The sequence below is a fragment of the Fukomys damarensis genome, unplaced genomic scaffold, assembly GCF_012274545.1.
Source record: "Fukomys damarensis isolate Sample0158 unplaced genomic scaffold, DMR_v1.0_HiC HiC_scaffold_5, whole genome shotgun sequence".
Classification (NCBI taxonomy): Eukaryota; Metazoa; Chordata; class Mammalia; order Rodentia; family Bathyergidae; genus Fukomys; species Fukomys damarensis.
This window is the reverse complement of record NW_022900917.1, coordinates 23030763-23051699: the sequence shown is the minus strand read 5'-3', so window position 1 is coordinate 23051699 and position 20937 is coordinate 23030763. Positions and strand designations below refer to the sequence as shown.

Here is a 20937-nt window from a genome sequence, read left to right as displayed (position 1 = left end):
ATATGTTACTTCCAAGATTTATTTATTATGAGTTGTGCTGCTATAAACCTAGGTATGCACATATTGCTGTAATATGACGTCTCCAGACGCAAGCATAAATATTGCATGGTTTCTCTTACATGAGAAAGACAATGTATAATAATATAAAGAGAAAACTAAAGGATGAATGATAGGAATGAGGGAGATAAAGCTTTCCCAAATGGGAAAGGGATCTAGAGGTGAAGGGTGGGGGTGTGAAGAGAGGGGAAGGATTGGGGTGCATTATGTTCATGTACCAACTCCCCACATGAGTGTAATCATTATGTATTGTGAACATGTGCTCATAAAAATTTAAAAATAATAAAGAAAGAACTGTATTTCTGAATTGATTCATTCTTCCTTCAGTTCGGTCATAGTTTATTGCCTTATTAGTAGAGAAATAAATTCCCACTAAGAATTAATGAGAATGTTGCTTAAAACGAAAGTGCGGTATTAGTGTCTTATGGAATAAAGGAAATACCACACATGACTTTGGCCTTTGGGGTTGTTCTTGCAGAGTCTACTACAACATTTGCATTTGATATGTAGATCTAGAGATGTTTTTAGAAAAATTTGAGTTCAATATGTTTTCCTGATTATTCACACTCTAAATTTATATATGTATGTATATGAGACTCAGAAAAACTTAGTTTTTAAACTAGTTTTGTTATGGAATGTATAATAGGGTGTTATTGAATAAGTGTTACAGAATGAGCATTACTGTAAAAAGCAGGCAAACTAACAGGCAGCTATTCTCAAGACAGAGGGGAAAGACCTGACTGTTTCATATTTGCATTAGCTTTTGCTGGTTGCGGTAGTGTAGAAATACAGCCAAACACACCCACCTCTGGCAGTCTTCATGTCCATGGGCCTCGCGTCCCAGAATTTAGCATCCATTTGATGTTATCCAGGGTTCTTTTGTTAAATATGCCTCATGCCCTTTCCCTTCCTCTCATGAGTAATTTAGTAGATGTGGATAACCTTGTAAAATGTGGGCCAAATTTTTTCTTACATGGAAAGAGCTGCATTTCCATCGCTTGATATATAATTTTTATTCGTTAAAATAGGATGATGAAAAGAATAGAAGGGCAAAACCTATTTTGTACCTTTCTATATAATTAATATAAATTCAGTATTTTTTACAAAGTTACACTACAAATGCCAAGATGTGGTGCTTGGTAAGGGTAAGGGATATTTAGTCTTCCAATGGTAACTCGGCTTCAACATCTGCCTCTTGATACTCTCCACAGATCACTGCCTCTTACTACACCTGTATGAAATCTGAGCAGTCTCTGCCACTGGTTCTTCTGTCATCACTTCTAAATTTTAACCAGGCTTTAGGAATTCATTACTAATATGCAAGCAATCCAGACAGTTTTTAGAGAAGTAAATAGTCATTACTAGAATTTTCATATATTTTAATCATAGGTAACATCTTATACTACTTGGAAAATATTTAGTGTATAATTACAAAGGTTATTTTAAAGATTCAATTAAATGTACTTTAAAATGGTAAAAGTTCAGCAGTAAAAATAAATGGTATTAGAGCCAGACTTCCAGGCTCCCCAGTGAGAAAGAGGATGACCAGGCCTTGTACTCAGGCACACCGGATTCTCCTCGAGACCTCCTTCCTCGAGTCTCCTTATAACTTGTAATGTCATTTATGTCCAAGCAAATACCCAATATTAACTTCATAGGCTTCAATGGATTTATCAGAACCTAGCATAGTAGTTGCTTAATGCCAAGGACCAGCTACAGACAACATGCTTTCAATGAACTTGTACGAATTTATATTTGGTCACATTTAAACTACCTGTGGTCATTTAGACATGTTGAGGAAAGTTTTTTATGTGCATGCACATAAGGTATATAGACAGTAGTATCTATGAGGAATAAAAATTAACAGTTATGAGCTATTCCTCACTCATTGGATAAGCAAAGTTGATTTATTTTCCACTCTAAGAAACTATACCTGACATATAGACTAGGGTCCAGACAAAAAAAACAGGCTCATCCTTTGCCCTGCTACTAGAACACACAATCTTAGGTTGATCAGTCAGCCAATCAGCCAACTTTGAGTATACACGCTTTTGTTTTTAGTACTAGACCCATTCCGCATCAGGCTTCTCATCTGTCAGTGGTAAAGCTACTATTTCTGCCTGTCTCACAACCGCTACTATGCAAATACAATACAAAATGTGGAAATGCTCCTAAAATCTAAGTATGTCTGTAAATGTTTTGCTACAGTACTATCACCCCTACATTTTACCAAACCACTGTTTTCTTAAAGACATCTGCCATCAAGTGAAATGCTCCTAAAATCTAAGTATGTCTGTAAATGTTTTGCTACAGTACTATCACCCCTACATTTTACCAAACCACTGTTTTCTTAAAGACATCTCTGCCATCAAGAGAGGAGTAGCCCAAAAATAAAGGTTTTGGGAACTGAAATATATATATGTATTAATTAATGAGTGATTTTTCTTCTACTTAGGACAATAATGCTATATGTTTGTTGACTGAGTAGAGTAATTATATTTCATTTTGGCTTTAAATAAAGTAAAAACCCCTCTATTATATAATTATATTATATATTATATATTATGTTATAATTATAATCCATTATATAATGGATTATAATTTGATGTCATTTGATGACCCTAATTACCTTGCTTTTCTTCATAGGATTGGCTTTTGCTATTCTTTCATCTGTACACCCCGTTTTTGGTTTATACGGGTCTCTGTTTCCTGCCATCATTTATGCCATATTTGGAATGGGACGTCATGTTGCCACAGGTAATAATTCCTGACTGTGTTTATGCTTCTCACTTTACTGATAAAAGGGAGTCAGAGTGATCCTTAGCTGCTGATTGCATCTCAAAAGCAGTGTCACTATTGAAAACCTCAGCATATGTTAAGGCTAGATAGTTCTGTGTTTCAGACAGTCAATACCCACTATGATTTGTTGCAAAATTATTATGTAATCAAGGTTTTTTGCTATGTATTATTTATATTAAGTTGCAAAAAGACCATGAAAGAAAGGAGAATGTTCTGAATTTTTAATGAGATAAGACAATGTAAACTCTTGAAAGAAAACAAAATAAATTATAACGTTTAGTTACTCAAATATTGAAGAATATTTTACATATATTTGATAGTTGGACTAAATGATCTGCAATACCCTTTAATTTCTATTCTAATCTTACCTTGCTCTGTGTGATCAAATAATATGTGAGCAGTCATGCTTGTTCTGAGAATAGATTAGGCTGGACTTTGTTTTATTTAAATCTGGGCATAAGTCTCATTTGTTATTAGCTACCTGCATGGCTCTGGCAAAGTTGTAAATCTAGTTCTAAATGCCACTTTCTTGATAGTAAGATGAACCTTTAACTTTCATAGAATTCTAGTGAGAACTAGGAAAGTGATGCATAGTGCTTAATTTAGTACTTACTTTCTAAGAAGATTTAATCAATTTAGCTAGTATTATTATAAAAGTAATACATTAATCTTAAATATTATTAATAAAATCATTTTAAGTGAAAATATCTACAGGTGCATTTCTATTTATTTTATTCATGTAAGATCTCACCCTCCAAGCGTTACTATTTTGTGATGTTTCTTCAGTGGTCAGTTATGATTAATTGTGTTAGTTTCCTGTTGCTGCTGCAACAAATCACCCAAGTTTAGTGCCTCAAGACAATAAAAAGCTTCTGCATGGTTCCAGAGGTTACAGGGCTAAAACTAAATTGTCAGTGGGGCATTCCTTTCTAGAGATTAGGGGAGAAACCATTTTTATACTTTCCTATCTTCTGGAGGCTTGCTGCATTCCTTTGGTTATGGCACTCTTGACCATCTTCAAGGGCAGTAGTTGGCATCTTCAAATCTCTTCTGACTCTGATCTTTTACCTACAACTTCTATATTTAAAGGTTCTTGTAATTATGCTGGATATATCTGAGTAATCCAGGATAGTCTCCTTATTTTAAGATCAGCTCACTAAGAAATTTAATTCCATCTGCAGCAATAATTTCCCTTTGCTATGGAAAAGAAAACATTCGAAGGCCCTAGAGACTGGGATGTAGACATATTTAGGGGTCTATTCTTTCGCCTGCCACATAAAGTTTCCCATAAGATAATGCTTTATTTATGTAAATTGAGCTTTTTATATCAGTTGACTTTATCATGAGGAAGGATCAATGATTAAGTTATTTAAAACACTGTGATCTAAAATATCCTCCATGAGTCAGCATTATGGGAAAGCTAGTTGGAAAGGCAAAATCTTGGTTTTCATTTCAGAGTTCCTGAATTAGAATTAGCATTCCCACAAGTTCTTCATCTTTTATATGTTTTACACACACACACGCACACAAGAATCATGAGCTACATGAAAGAATTTCAGTCAACAACAAACAGCATAGATAATAGTCCCATAAGGTCGTTTCCTAGTGATGTCATAGCTATCTTAGTTTGAGTAATTATAGTATGATGTTTGCATAACAGCAAACTTGCCTACAGTGCATTTCTCAGAATGTATCCTAGTGATTAAGAAATGTGTACCTATATAAAATAAATGTTATATTATTATACAGGTATATATTACATGCATGCATGTGTAATATGCATATAATATATATTTAACTTTCAAAACTGTGCATATACCATCCATTAAACATATATTGAGGGCTTTACATGTTATTTTACCCTAACTTAATGCTTTGCAATAAACATTATTATCCATATATTTTATATGAAAAAGAAAAACCACAATCCAAATTCAGAAAGTTTCTTGTAAGAGCTCATGCTAGTCACAGGTGCATGGTTTCCAACACAAACACAACCAAATCTAAAGTCTAAGCTTTTTATTTCTTGACAGCTAGGTACTCTAGAATGAGCTGTTCTTTTGTATTAGTGAAAAAGAAGATGAGCACAATGATAAATTAGAAATTCTTAAGGGCTTATTATTTTTTGAATTATCATGCATCGTAATTTTCTAAATTGATTTTCACTTTTCAAAACATTTACATATGTTCTTAACAAGAAATAGCTGGTTATTTATAGCTGACCCCACAAGCATTTTCTCTCTTTAACCTAAGATAGAAGAAAGTGTGAAACAAATTTGCTTCATAAACCATAATTACATTAGGAAGATGAAAATATACAACTTGATAATACCTAAATATATACTTACATCAACCATTTTACTTTCTAGGTAATTACTTGTAAGTGTTTTACTGGTTGAATAGTTTTGAAATTACCATTTATATGATTGTGTAATTAGCAAGGATTTAATAAATTATTAACAGCTATAGGAAATTTGGGCCTTTTAGGTAAATAACAGGTAATTCAAAATCCATGTAATTTATCAACTTAACTGGCAATATCAACTTAACTGTAGTAACTCTATGGCATAATAAATTCTAATAGCATTTTATTTTTATATTTGTACTTCACAGAGCCAGCTGGTCCTTCTTATTTAATTTTTAACCCAATATTTAGAAATATTTATAATCAAAAAGAAAGATGTGATCCTTTATCCTCATGGAACAATAAATATGCCAGAGGAGTTACAGTAACTATTTTTTGACCTTCCTATGATTTTAGAATACTGACTAATTGAATTTTACCAAAGTTTCCTCTAAATAAATATCTAATTTATAAACATATTTCTCTCAAATTATTTTATTTTATTTTTAGTATATCTGATAGGAGGAGCATTCCCACTTCCACTTTACTAACGTTGCTTTCATGTTACTTTATCTGGGTTTTCCTTCTAGCCTAGGTGTTCAGAACACAACACTGAATTACCAAAGGCAACAACAAATTATACTAGGAGCATCTTTTTAAAAAGCAAGTAATTCATAAAGCCAGGATACAAAGACATCAAATGTACTCTTTTGATCAACAATGTGAATTTTCTTATTTTAAGTTAAAATATAAACGTTTCGAAAAAGGAATAAATTTTTGACTATTTCTTATGACAAGAATAGAAAAAAGCAAAAATAAAATTACTAGACATGGATATAAGTCCAATGGAATGGGAATTGTTGAATATAGCAAATATGTGACAATTTGTACGATTTATTCAGCTGCCAAATTAAAACCATTTTTGAAAGAGCCAAGTCTGTCAGAAATTTACAGAAAAGCTAGGAAGACTGTATTGGATGCTTTTTAGAAGAAATGAAAATAAGTTGACATCTATTTACTGAAGGCCTACAATCCAGTAGGACTGATGATAAATCTTTTTATATATGAAACCTAATTTAGTCTGCACTGGAATTTTGAAACTTTTTATCATCATTTAAAAATAAGGAAGGTGAGAGAAGCTAGGTAAGTTGAGAAAGACCACAGGCAGCAGATCTGGGACTTGAACTTGGATCTAATTCTGGTTCCATATTCACTTCCTGTTAGATACTTAGACCCACAGTAATATTAACCTACAATGGGCTGTTGACATTTAAGGGTTCTACCCATAGGCGTAAAGCTCAACCAGGGTAAAAAGCTGGTAAAATGAGGGAAAGAATAGAGAAGTAATAGGGTGGAGATAAAGACAAAGGTGAGACTTGCAAGATAGAGAAACAATATCTCCCCCATATCTTCATAGCAACTCCAGCTCCTCAATTTTCTCTCCTACCATCCAATTTCCTTTTATTTTTCTTCAAATACCAAAAAAGTACTTTTAAGCTAGAAATTAACTCAGTTATGTCTTTATTTTCAATTCTACAGTCATTTTTTTCAGTGCCTTCTGTAAAAATATTTTCCCCAGGTTCTCTAGGAGACTTAAAGACTAAAAGATAAATTTCTTTACTCTCAGGAGTATATGATTTGATCTCAGAACGATTCCATTGTAACATACCCTGAAAAATGTCTTATCAAGATGAGATTCTATGGTGAATGTCCCTTTCCAGTGTTGTCCAGCTGGTCACCAAAATCTTGTCTCTAATCATCAGATAATAGTTCTTTGATGTATTCTTTAGTTCTTTATGAGTAAGACAGTGACGGTGATGGTTAATATGCATTGATGACTTATTGAAAATGACCTAATTTACTAAGAGAACAATGCTCAACTTTCTGTGCTTATATACTATCAACTCTCAGAGAAGAACATAGATTACACACCATAACAGAACATTCTGAACTTAATTTTACTCAGATTTATCTAAATAGGTAGTATTTATAGGTGCTAACATTAGATACTAACTCCATGACAGATACTATATTTAATCTCATTCATCTCATATCAGTCCCTTGGGTGAGGAGTGGTATATTTTCACAGATGAGATAAAGGTGGTAGTTCTGGGTTTTAATGCCATGTGCATTGAAATCTACAGTTATTGCATTGTTTCGAATCTGCATTATATCCTGCCCCTCATATTTTGTAAGACAAGAGGATTGTGTGAGTCCGGTTTCCACTGAGGCCCGTTGCTGTGGGAATCTTGTCTATCTTGCCCTGCATTGTTGCGTTCTTTGTGTTGGGTTGTCTGTACCTTGCACAGACACTTTTTTTCCATAAAGTTTCACTTGTGACTTGTAGCAAAATAAGGTTTTAAGCAATGAGTCAGGGGAAATGTTTGCATAATGCTGCTGTGCATTTCTTTCTTTTTTTCTTTTTCTTTTTTTGCTATATGTTTCTTTAACCTGAGTGTGCTGACCTTCTCTGTGGGAATCAGAATTTCTATATTCATATCCATTCTCAGGCATGCTGTGCTAAGAAAGACATTGCAACTTTTGGCAAGAAGAGGGGAACACACAGAACATGGCCCCCCATATATATGGATGAGGCCAGGACAACTTTCAGGAAAAATTGTTGAATCTTACTTAAAAATAGTGGACAGAAATGGCATAAATAACCATTTTATGAGCTACAACACATTATACTCTAATAAAGGTACACTGATTATGAGAACACGGCAGATAGAAAGATTTAAGCCTGATCTGCAACAACTGCAGTGGAGTTAGAGCCAGACCTTTAAAGAAAAGTAAGGGTTGCACAGGTAGTTTGGAGGAGCAAACATCTCAGCCAGAGTTTATATGTAGTCACTAAGCTCATTGAGGTATTCAAATTTGTCCCCTTTACATTGGCCCCAAACCCTGAAACAGATATGATTATCAATATCTAATGGATGAAGCAATTTAGACCCAGGGTACTTTAAATGAACTTTAAGTAATTGGTAGATTGAGGGGTTGGATTTAAATCTGGACCACAGTGTTAACCCTGGCCTTGAAAAAGTTTTTATGCCAGTCTGCAGAGAGGTAGGAAAATGAATGCCCGGTAAGACACATCTGGTGACACATATGGCTGAAATTAGAATGAATGTGTGTTCAGGCGGGTATCTGCTCTTTCATGCAATAGGGTGAAAAGTAGAGAATTGGGGGAACAGAGGAGAGTGTTTCTAATAGATCTGCTTAACTTTGCAATGTTCCTTTAATGTCAGCGGTAGAGGCCAACAATTTTTATTGTTAAGTTATTAACAGCAGATTCTCCACACTCTGAATTTTAGGCACCTTCGCCTTGACATCTTTGATATCAGCCAATGCTGTGGAACGGCTGGTCCCTCAAAGCAGCCAGAACCTCACCAAGCACAGCAACTCAAGTCTGCTGGGCTTGTCCGAATTTGAAGCACAAAGGATCGGCGTTGCTGCGGCAGTCTCCTTCTTGGGAGGGGTGATTCAGGTAAATAATACCCAGGCTTGGGACGACAGAAAGGGAAGCAGGGGAAAGGAAGGCAAAGTGGTACTTCATTGTTATTCTTCTTCATGAGCTTGTGTCTGCAGATAGATAAAGGGCAGATGTGGTTTATCTTTATGGAAAGTAACTACTGCGGAGAGAAGTTATTCTGTACCTCCTGGATAAATGAATAAAGTAGAATCAGTAAATTGAAGATACAAAGAAGCAACTGTTGGCTTTTTAAGGAGATATCTATTACAGAATGGAATAGGCTTCCAGGGAGGCAGCCCTTGTGTTCATGCGGTGACTAACTTGCTTCCAAAAGGGAATGTTGTGGGAGAAATTTCTACAATGGGAAGGACACGTGACTAGATGTCTAGAATCCTTTCCAGTTATAATATTTTGTGGTTTTATTGCCTGCTCAGTAACAAGTGGTACTTAATTTGTACCAATTGGTGGGAAGTCTTGGGGCTCAGTTCTATATCACTCTTTGTCCCTTTCAGCATCAGGCAGGCACGTTGCAGTCACTTTCACTGTATTTTGTTTCTTCAAAATATCAGAATTTGAAATTTGCTGTTTCTAATCATGGTCAAAACTCAGAAGTGACTCTAAAATAAACATACAAAGGCACTGCATACTAGACTTGGAATTCCCCGGTTAATTCTCCTTTTGCTTACTCTCTCACTGCAAATTGAGTTATGAGTCCATAAACTTCTTGGACAGCTGTGCTGTGGGTTAGTAGAGGCTTTATTTTATGGCATTACGTTATTTACAAGACCAAAGGTTAGGTAAATACCAAGAAGAGAGAAAAATACTTGACGACTGCCTGGAATTGGATAGAAAAAGGAAATTATGAGACATAGAAAAAAGGAAACTAAAATTCTTAGAGTTACACTGCCTTCCAGTTATGTGAAAAGCACTGAAGAATTAATGATGTGAAAGAAAATGAGAATAAGAACTCATGTCTACACGGACACTGAGAAAAACAGAATATCTAAGCAGGATCTTTGCCAACAAGGCCAACCAGACCAGAAGGCCAGTCAGTAGTCTCTATGGCTTATGTGTACGCTTTCATGAAATCAAAAACTACTTGCCTAAGTACCCTAAAAACTGCTTTGTTTTTTCAAACATTGATGACATCAGCATATTTTGAGACCCGCACAGGCAAGGTAAGTGGCCTTTTCCTTCTCACATGACCCTGTAAATGCCAGTCATCCATCTCCACTGAAGAAATAATGAGCCATGTAAACTGGCAATTAAAACATAGATGTGTTGCACTGGATTTTATGTAGGTTTTCCTTAATTTCTGTCCAACTAAAATAAGATTTATATTAACACAGCAACTATCATATTACTTCTCCTTTTGCTTCATTACCTTCCATTCAAATTTCCTTTTGAATTTATAATTTTTACAAAGCTTGGACTTTTATTCCATACAACATGGATCAAAAAGTTTTAGATGCATATTAGTAATTTTAAAACTCTGGGACAATATGTAATTGGCAACAAGAACAGCAACAATTTAGTCTCATTTTAAGCATTTTCCTTAAGTTTTAGACAATCATCAAGTATTTTATTATTACCTAACATATTTGGATTAAGAATTTAAATGCTAAAATATAAAAGTAAAAGCAAGGATTCTAATAACACACACACACACAAAAATCAGTCTTATTTTCCAGACTGAAATTCCCTAGAATTGGGAGAGTAAGACAGGATATTATAAAAGATAATATAAATAGCTATTTTCATAGCCTTTTATTACATATAAAATCGGATCCAGATATTGTTGCGCGTTTTCTCTTATAACTTCATCAAACATTGGCTTTTCTTCCTTTGTAGCTATTGTCCTGGATATGTGACCTATGTTTTAGCCAATTTTTAAACAGATGGCTGGACTTTATTTGACCTCCAAACTCATCTGTCCATTGTCAGTTCAAACCATAGGGTCTTTGGGATCTTTTTTTAAAAAAAATTAATTTTATTGGTACATTTAAGGTATATAATATAATGACATTCACTGTTGGAAATTTGTAACTTTACATAATCAATCTTGGTTCTTATTTTTTCCCCATTCCCCTGTCCTCCCTTTAACTCTTCCCTCCCCCTCCCTATTTACAAAGACTTTGTTTCCATTATTTTTCATTTTCTTTTGGATCCAGTTTTTCCGATACTTTTTTCTTTGTCAGATTTGAAATTCACTGAGTATGAGTGAAGTGACAGGGTACCTAGTTTCTTCAAATACAGAATGTGTTTATTTGCCTTATTTTATTTGTGTGTTGTTTTGCTTGTACATTGTTTTCAGGTTACTTTTCCCCCCTCTGGAAATGAAGAGATGAGATTATTTAGGTTAATAGAGTTGCATTGTTAAGGTGTCTGAAACAATCATGTCTGATCTGCTTACTAGAGTGTTTAAGTTAGAATTGCTCTCAACTCCAAGTAACAGAGAACCCTACTCCTAGGGGTTAGACCATGAAGACATTGACTGCTTCTTGAATTTCAGGAAGTCCTAAAAACAAAGTCTTGAGGGGCTTCGTATCTGTAGAAGCGTTCAACTGATAAGCAAGGTTGCTTGTCTTTTATTAGATCAAGTGTTCGGTGACTTATTAGAATATTACCTTTTTTGCCCTCTCTTAGGGTTTACAAAATTTCTCCTCTGAGTTGTGGATTTCCTCCCACACAGACAATTCTCTTTGCATTTCATTTGGTTTATATTCTCCATTGTTTTAATGATTCTAATATGTCTATATCTGTAATTTTAACTTGTATTATTTAATTTTGAAAAGTCAACACATAAAATTGTAAGGGAACTGGAATGAAATTAAGATATATATATGAAACTGTTTCATATTATAGAGTTTCATATTTAGTTTGAGGTTTTCCTTTTTTTGGCTTTTCTTCCAACTTTGTTTATGTCTGTAATATTTTAGTTTGCTTTCCATGTAAAATATTGATTAGAGAGTAAAGTTCTTGAGTGTAATTATAGTATCCTTTCCCAATTTAAAGTCTTTATTGCACCTAAATATTAGTTTCTACATAGTAGAGTCTCAGATAATTTATTTAATTAAAAAGATAATCAGCTTGGGGATGTAGCTCCGTGGCACCTCGCACACCTGGCAAGAGCAAGGTCCTGAGTTCAACCCCCAGTGCCAGAAAAAAAAAAAAAAAAGGTAATCATTCAGGAGTCTTAAAACTAAGACGTAGACATCATGCTAAGTAGTAATTTTATGATATGAGAGAGTTGGGTCTGACATATTTGATTTTTAGTGTTGTCATAGCAATATAGGATTGTTAAAAAAACACAGAAAGGCACATTCAGAACTATCCTCTTCTCTGCCTCAGTTTCTGTTTTCCTGTTCTTTCCACTCTATTCTTCTGTAAGCCATTGTAGGTAGTGTATTTCATTCATTTCTGGTTTATACTTTCTAGATAGGAATATACTTGTACAGTTTCTTACTTGTCTTTATTTCTTACATGAAAGGTGCAATTCTTTTATAGTTGACTTCTTACATAATAAATCCCAGAAATCATTTCACGTTAGCTTATAGAAATATCCCTTGGCCGAGGATTTAGCTCAGCAGTTCGGTGGCCTGCCTTGCAAGCACAAGGACCCTAGTTCAATCCCCGGTACCAAAAACAAAAACAAAAACAGAAACAAAACACCAACATATATATATCCCTTAGGTTTTTATTGCTACATAGTGCTCAATTGTGTAAATATACCATGGTTTATTCAACACATCTCCTCTATTTTGGTATTTAGTTTGAGTTCCATATTAGGAATTCTAACCAATCCAACCCCTTTACTCCCTATTTATAAAGAATTTATTTCTGTTTTCTCCTTTTTTCATATTTATTCCTTTCCCTTCTTTTGTTTCCCTGATGTTTCCCCTTTTCACCTTTTCTTCCTATTTCACATTATCTATTATGCATTTTGATCCTTATTTACATTTAGTTTCTCACTCATTATCTATTATGCATTTTGATCCTTATTTACATTTTCAGTTTCTCACACTAGAGAAACTATTCAGTATTTACACATGTGTGTCCTATTTATTTCACTTGAGTATGGCCTCAATGTGCATCCATTTAGCTGTAAATGTCTCTAGTTTCTCATTGTTTATGGCTGAGTAGTACTCCATTTTATTTAAAAAAAACCACATCTTCTTTATGTAGTCGCCAGTTGATGGGCAATTGGGCAGTTTCCAAGTTTTAGCTATTATAAACCATGCCACTATGAACATGGGTGCACATATATCTCTGTAAAAAATTTTAAAAATCAGACCTCCCAAATTTAAAGACCCAATTGGGCCATCTGAAATGAACAGACATTTCTCAAAGCAGTAGGAACAGCAAATAAACATATGAAAAAATGTTCAACATCATTAGTCATTCGAGAGATATAAATGAAAACAATACTGAGATTCCACCTCACTCCAGAAAGAATGGCTGCTATCAATAAATTAACCAATAACAAATGCTGGCAGGGTTGTGGGGGAAAAAGGAAACCTTCTTTTCCATGCGTGGGAGTGTAGACTGATGCAACCACCATTGAAATTAGTATGGAGATACTCAAAATCAAGGATTATTCCCCTGCTTGTATCTTCCCCCAAATATTAAAAATATTGAATATTAGACAGAAGCTTTATTACCTCACTAAAATTTTCCTACTCTTAAAAAAACCTGAATATTAATGAAGACTTTTTCAGCATTTAGAGATAATGTTTTCTTTCTCTTTAAACTATTATATAGAGTATTATATTAATGGATTTCCTTATGAAGAATCAATCTTAAATTGTGTAAATATATCCCACTTGAGCACAATATATTTTATTCTTAATATGGTGTTGGATGTTAATTCTTCATGTGATTCTTTAGCATCATTCTCTTCATTGGTACTGGACTGCAGTTTTCTTTTTTGTACTCTTTCTCAGCATCTCTTTTCAGTACTCTTTAGCACCTACAGCACTCTGGAGCATCTTGTCTTTGAAAATGACTTTGTACACTCTCTCCTTGAAATGAGCAGCTGCTTTGCATTCATTTTTTTTCATAATGTTTTCCAATTTCTTCTACAAAAATAGGTCAGTTTGAGCTTTCTATCTCTAATACAGTCAAATTTTGCAATCTTTATTTTTTTCTAGAAAGTATCATTTTTACCTTTTCAAAATTTATTTGCATGTAGCTCTTTGATCTACTACAATTTTTAAAGATTTTCAGTTTAATATTTCCTCTTTGATATTTCTTATTTTGTATTTGTGCTTTTTTTTTTTCTTAGTCAAGTTAGCTAGTGGTGTCTATTTTGTTTGTTATTTTTAAAAAAAATAAAACTAGGATTTTGAAATAGTCAAATTTTTTCCAATTTATACTTCTAGTTTAATCTTATTATTCATTCCATTTATCATTTTTTGGATGATTGCTCATTTCTATTTTTTAGCTTGTAATTTATCATAATTTCTTCATTTTCTTTGATTCAATGCTGTTAATTTTACTACACTCATTGCGTCAAATATGTTCTGTAGATTCCAACAAATAGTGTTTTGTTTTTAACGTTTTTATTAGTTTATGTTTTTCCTTAGGCCTAACAATTAAGAGAAGAATGTTTACTTTTGAGGTGGATGAGCCTTTTTGCCTTTCACAGCCTCTGGTGTCATTACATTGTGGTCAGGACATCTTAGTAACATAATACTTCTATGTTATCTAATTTACTAATATTTGCCTTATGATCATTTTTTTAATGTATATTTGTAAATGTTTCCTGAGAACTTGGGGAAAAAAGTACACTTAGTCTCTGGGGTAAAGATCCATGTATAACTATAAATTCTGCCTTATGTGATTGTTCACTTTTTGTTTATTTGATGTTTCTTGCACTGAGCATGATGCAGTCATTACTGCTCTCACCAGGAGAGTGATGTTGCAGTTGTTTGTTGCCATTTGGGCTGGTGGTGTATATGTGTGTCATAAACATGGCTGCATCCAAGAGTATTTCACTCATTATCCGTCAGGCATAATAAATTATCCCAGTCTCCTTTCTCTCTCTCCACTTTATTTATATTGCTAGTATAAATAAAGTACGCTTATGCAAACATGACCATGTAATGTGATATGTTGTTGTATTATACATTAGATTGTGAGCCTTATAAAAACTGTCTTATTGAGGTAAAATTGCCATACAATAAATTCCATATATTTAGAATATACAACTTGATAAAGTTTGACATATGTATAAGTCCATGAAACCATCAAGATAGTGATAACATCTACATGCCTTAACCTCTCCAATTTTTCCTAGATGGTGATCTTTTTTTCCTACCTTTTAGATACTCCCCATTCTGTGACAGTCACTAATCTGCTTCCTGTCACTATAGTTTAGTTTGTATTTATTTAGTGTTTTATAAAATGTAATCACTGTCTCCCCATTTTGGTTTTCTTTTCACCCAACACAACTTTGTTGATTGTCTAGGCTTTTGCAATGATTTCACAACACAGAAGGAACACCTGTGATTAAAACTTATGTAATTTCCATTTGCGAAGAAAACCTTAACTAAAATGACTGGGTTAGTAATCCTTTTATTTCCATTTCTACCCTCTATTTCTAAAGTACATTAAGTGTCTCAGTTGCAAAGAAAGTCTTTCAGTGTACCAGTGCAATTTTGTATTATTTTACAGGGGAAAAAAGACACCTTTTCTAGCCAAAGGACAGTAGCAGCCAAGAGAGGAATTGCTTGCATGCTTACAGAAATGAGGTGTTAACTTCAAGGCAAGATGGAATCTTTTAAAATGTCAGTATCAATAAACAGCCCTGCTGGTGCACAGTAAAAGGCAATACACGTTTAAAACCATTGTTCTTTTCTCCCTGTAGCTTTTATTATTCACCATAATGGGCACTTTGCCCATTCCTTTTTCCAAGAGCTGAGAGAGATCTGGGAATGTCCTTTTTCCATTTATTTCTGGAAAACTTCCCAAGCTCTGCTTTTCTGAAGCAACCACAAGACAAGATTTTTGCCCTGAAGGACAAGGGATGTACAGTTCCTTTTGTTGGACAATTGCATAATCTTGGGTGACATAAGGCGGGGTGTTCAGTGACAGAGACTTTTATTATTATAACTAGTGCATTCTGGAAAAACATGGGCTTACACTTGTGGGGTGATAAACAAAATGTAAATCTAAGTAAGAGATTCTCCATTTAGGTTTGTTTTCATATTAAACATATTTTAATGTATTAAATAAGAGAATCATGAATATAGTTACAACTTAAGATGTCAGCTAGCTTAACCTTCCCATTCAACACATTATACTTACTCTTTCCAAAAATCCATCAACTTTATTCTTTTGTAATGAAGGAAGAAGAGAATCTAAAATCTCTTTTATAATGTTTCATTATTTAATAACCATTTCAATTAGGAAATCATTACTCCATTTAAATAAATCTTTCCAGCTGTGTTTTTACCTTGCAAAGCTAAGAAGTAATAAATTTAAGAAAATCAGAATTACAACATTCTTAAGATTATAAATCTGAAAATTCCTTATGTTAAAAAACAAAATTTATTATCTTGCATATGCCAAGCTCTATTCTAAGTTTACTACATAAGTTCATATACCCAGTCCTCACGAATATCTTATGAAATAAGTGATGTTATTTCTCCCATTATACAAATGAAGATACTGGAAGGTAGCATGACTTACTTAGTCTTATGACTGAGAATTGATAGTAGGCATTGGGCTCTAGTCTGCCCTGTAGTAAAGGCTATGCTACACAGATTTTTAAACCAATAATGAAAAAAAGAAGCAGGGGAGCTTAATCCCTCACATTCTAGGGCCAGGCATTGCACTAACTCCCATCTTTACCTTCTTAACAGGAGCAGCAGCCTGTGCATTAGGTGTATGGCATGTCTTGGATTCATAACAGTGTGGCTGTCATTCTGTAGCCCTGCGAGCCTTTCTTACATGGTTTATGTAGCTCTTCCATGTTCTTCAAGGTTCAGCTCAACTATAACCATCAAGGAGAACCCTTCTCTGATGTCCTCAAGCATGGTTATAAGTAGTTCCCCCATGTGCTCCCATAAGACAATGCTTGTATCCTATGTTTCAGAGAGTCTCCATCTCCCAGGAATCATTTTTCACATATTTGCTTTCCTTTCTAGGCTGTGAATCCCTGTGGATCAGAAACTGTTTATAATTCCAGTTACTGGTCTTAATAAATGTGACCTGAAGAAATTAAAGAGGAAAAAGGTCAATTAAATTTTAGTGACATAACTATGTTAAATAACTGAAATTAAATCAAGATTTTTTACAAAAGACTTCAGATTTACCACTCTGTTTTTCATCAGAAAGTAAGAGATGTGTTTATATCTTTTAAAATCGTGACACTGCTCTCAATGATAAATGAGCAATAAAGATTCTAATTTTCTATTAGACCAGTCCTACTCAAATGCAGAGATGTAATCGATAAAATCTTCTACCTCTTCTCACAATCACCTGCATGCTTGACGAGAAGGAAAGATACAACTATTGTATCCCTTTAATTTCATATTTTCCTGTGTCTTTCAATAATATTACACTTCCAGTCATCCCATGTGACAATTGTGCTTTTTTCTCTAATTGAGCAGGAAGAAAGATAAAGGAGTCAAATTATTTCTTCCTAGAGTTGTAACTTTCCTCATCTCTTGTATCAGAGGCTACTTTTACCTTGATGAGTTTGAGAACTGTAAAGATTATGGTTCCCCTTCAACCATGTACACAATTGCAAATAAAAACAGTTCTTGGGCTAGTAAATTTCTGACATATTCTATAATAAACAAAAATCAAATCTGATGTTTCCTAAACACGTACTCAGTTTGCCTACGGGGTAATATCTTGGCTCATTTTCCTGCTCTCCATTCCTTCTTGAGGAATCTAGTTCACACAGCTTTGTCCAGTTTGCTCTAGCCATTCTTCATGCTTAGCTTTAAATGGCCGTTTGTTCCACACTGGATCATCAGAGCAATCCTACCAAAGCGCAGCTCTTGTGTGTGAGCCAGTGTACGTCATACTTCTTGGCAAAATTAGGTGTTTAATAAACGTATGGAAGAGTGATGTCACCCACTCTTGCAAAACTCCCTTTTTTAAATTACTTTTACAGTGATCCATATTCTGACTTCAAAATTTCTCGCTTTATTTTCTATTATTCCCCTTTGGCTAGTTTTGTTCCTCACTACTCTGCATCTTCTGAATAAGTTCCATGCTGCTGAGCGGCTTTATATTTGTTCTCTTCCCTACTTCTGGAATGCTTTCTAATAATTTCTCTTTCTAGCATTTCTCCTTACGTGTCAAGGAGCGATTTTAGTCATACCCTGCAGTGTTTCCTTCTCCCTCTGAAACCGAATGGCACATTTTCTCTCATGGTTTTGTATAACTGAGATTCTCAGCTTGGTCTTGGTGGGGATGTTTGTACACATGTCTCTCTGAAACCCAGCTGCTTGGTGTTCCTGTTAGAGTCCTTTCCCCCCATTGTACCCATATGTATGGGACTCAGGCATAGTACACAGCTTGGCGATAACTGGAGATTCACCTGTGAATTCTGTGGGACCAGTGGAAACAATTTTCTTCTTTTTTAAAAAATAACTTTTATTTTAGGATAATTTCACATTTACTTAAAAGTTGCTAAGCTAGTACACAGTGTTGCTATGTACCCCACTCAGTCTCTCCTATTATTAATGCCTTACATTCATAAGGTCTACATTCCACAATTAATAAACCAGCTTGATACATAGATATTAACTGAAGTCCACTTGTAGTATTCAAATTTCCTCAACTTTTAACTTTTAATGTTCTTTTTCTGTTCCAAAATCTCATTCAGGATATGTTACATTTAGTTTTCCTGTCTTCTTTCAGTCTTTTCTTTATGAAAAGTTTTTGAGACTTTTGTTGTTTTTGATGATCTTGATGGTTTTGAGTACTAGTCAAGTATTCTGTACAGATCCATCAGTTAGGATATGTCTGGTGTTTCCCCCATGTCTAGTTTGGCACTATGAATTTTAGGAAGAATGTCAAAGAGAGACAGTGACTTTCTCAGCACACCGCCATCACTGTTGATATTAACGTGGTCACCTGGATGAGGTGGTGTTTCTCAGGTTTCTTCAATGTAATGTTCCATTTCTTCCCTTGTGTGTACATATTCTTTGGAAATAAGTCAAAACACATGCACTTATGGAATAAGTGAATTAATTAAGTGAATGATATCTGCATAATTTTGGAATTCTGTAGAGATTTCCTTATTCTTCTGCATTTATTAAGTCAATCATGTCTATCACTATGATGTCAAGGATGCTTACTCTTATAATCCAATGTATTTTATTTATTTTTGTTTCAGTTTTCGACATTGGAGGTTCTTTCAGTTGGTTTCAGTATCTGTCCTTGACACATTTATTTAACACCTCCTTACTTTCTGGAAATATAAGATGATCTAGTTTCCTAACGTAAATCCTACCTCAATCCTAGAATTAGCCATTTTTCTAAGGAGCTCTGTCCCTTTTATTTCAGAAAGATACTAGAAACCACTACTGGGGTTCTGGGTGTGCTCCTTGATACTGGGGTGTTGTTTCTTTCTATATATAAACATCTGCTCATACCTCTTTATGTTCATCTGTATGTAATTGAAATAAACATGAGTTCATACTGATATCTCTAGCTCTAGCCCATTAGCAGAGTTTTCAAAATTACACAAAAGTCTTCTCATCTTATTTGTCATCTCCCACTTCAAAAGGGAGAATCTGACTCCTACCATGCAGTATACATTTACTTAATTTCCCAATTCCTGTATTTATGTGTAACAGTTTCAGAACTGTTTACCTCACCTCTATGGTAAACAACTTTTTCAATTAGACCACGATATTTCTTTACTGCCTTTATTCTGTACTTATTTCCAAGCTACTTATGTCAGCACTTTGACCCCACTCCCTCCCCTCGAGGTCGTTCAGCCGGTCTGAAAAACCTATATATTATTTTTAATGATACACTGGATAAAATAGAATTTTTAGAGGCTATAGATTCAGCAAAAATCTCAATGATTGTCAGCGAAATCGCCAGATTCTGCATTCCATTCTAGGATGTCCCAACTACTTGAATAACATATATTATATAGTATGAATTATGTATAACTATATGTAGTTGTTGTGTATATAATATATAATTATTGTAAGATATGCCTAACAAAATTTATCATGTAAGCCATTTCTAAAGACATGTATCAAAAGTATTAATGTATTCATATAATATTGTGACTCATCACCACCATCTACCTATGTAACTTGTTTCATCTTACCGGACTGAAACTCTATTCCTATTAAACAAGTAACTCCCCATTACCCAGCCTCAAACACCTTTAGCCAATAGAGACAAGTAACTTCCTGTCTCTCCAATTTTGATTGTGCCAAGTATCTTATACAAGTGGGAGAATGCAGTATTTGTGTTTATACTGGCATATTTAATTTGACGTAGTGCCTTCATAGTTTATCTAAATTGTAGTGTCTTTCAGAATTCCCTTCCTTTTAAGGCTACATAACATTCCATGCATTCCACATTTTACTATACCACATTTTACTTATTCATTCACTTTTTAATGGAGATTTGGTTGCCTCTACCTTTTGGGTGTTGTCAATAATGTTACTATGAACATAGGCATATAAATGTCTCTGAGATTCTGCTTCCACTTCTCTTAGGTTTATATCCAGAGACTAAATTTATAGTCATATGATAATTCTATTTTTAATATTTTTGGTAAACTTCCATACTGATTTTTACAGTCACTGTACCATTTCTTCCCACCAACATTGCACAGATTTCACTTTCTCCATATCTTCATGAAAACAGTTATTTTCCATGTTGTTTTATTTTGTTTTTAGAGGCTTAGTCTTGCCTTGTAGTCCATGCCAGGCTGGCTTCAAACTCTCAAGCCTCTTGCCTCAGCCTGCTGAGTGGCAGGATTGCAGCATGTGCCACCATACCTGGCTCCTTGGTTTGTTTGTTTTTTTTTTTTTTTTAATGGGTATGAGGTGGTATCTCATTGTAGCTTTGATTTGCATTTTGCATAGTGATTAATGATGCTGAACATATTGTGTGCTTGTGTTTCACTTGTGTATCTTTTTTTGGAGAAATGTCTATGCAAGTCTCTTTCCCATTTTAAGGTAAGATCATTATCTACTATAATTTTAGGAATTCGCCATGCATTTTGGATATTAATCCCTTATGATTTATATCTATCTATCTATCTATCTATATG

At 34.2% G+C, this 20937-nt stretch overlaps 1 protein-coding gene across 9 annotated transcripts in view; it reads left to right on the top strand.

Moving 5' to 3' along the window:
• Slc26a7 (solute carrier family 26 member 7) overlaps positions 1-20937 on the top strand; it is a 223662-nt gene that overhangs the window by 56934 nt on the left and 145791 nt on the right. For all 9 annotated transcript variants that reach the window (XM_010611993.3, XM_019205705.2, XM_010611994.3 and 6 more), the window contains 2 exons: positions 2704-2814; positions 8515-8687. In XM_010611993.3, coding sequence (XP_010610295.1) covers positions 2704-2814; positions 8515-8687 — 284 coding nt within the window. The remainder of the gene's footprint in view (positions 1-2703; positions 2815-8514; positions 8688-20937) is intronic.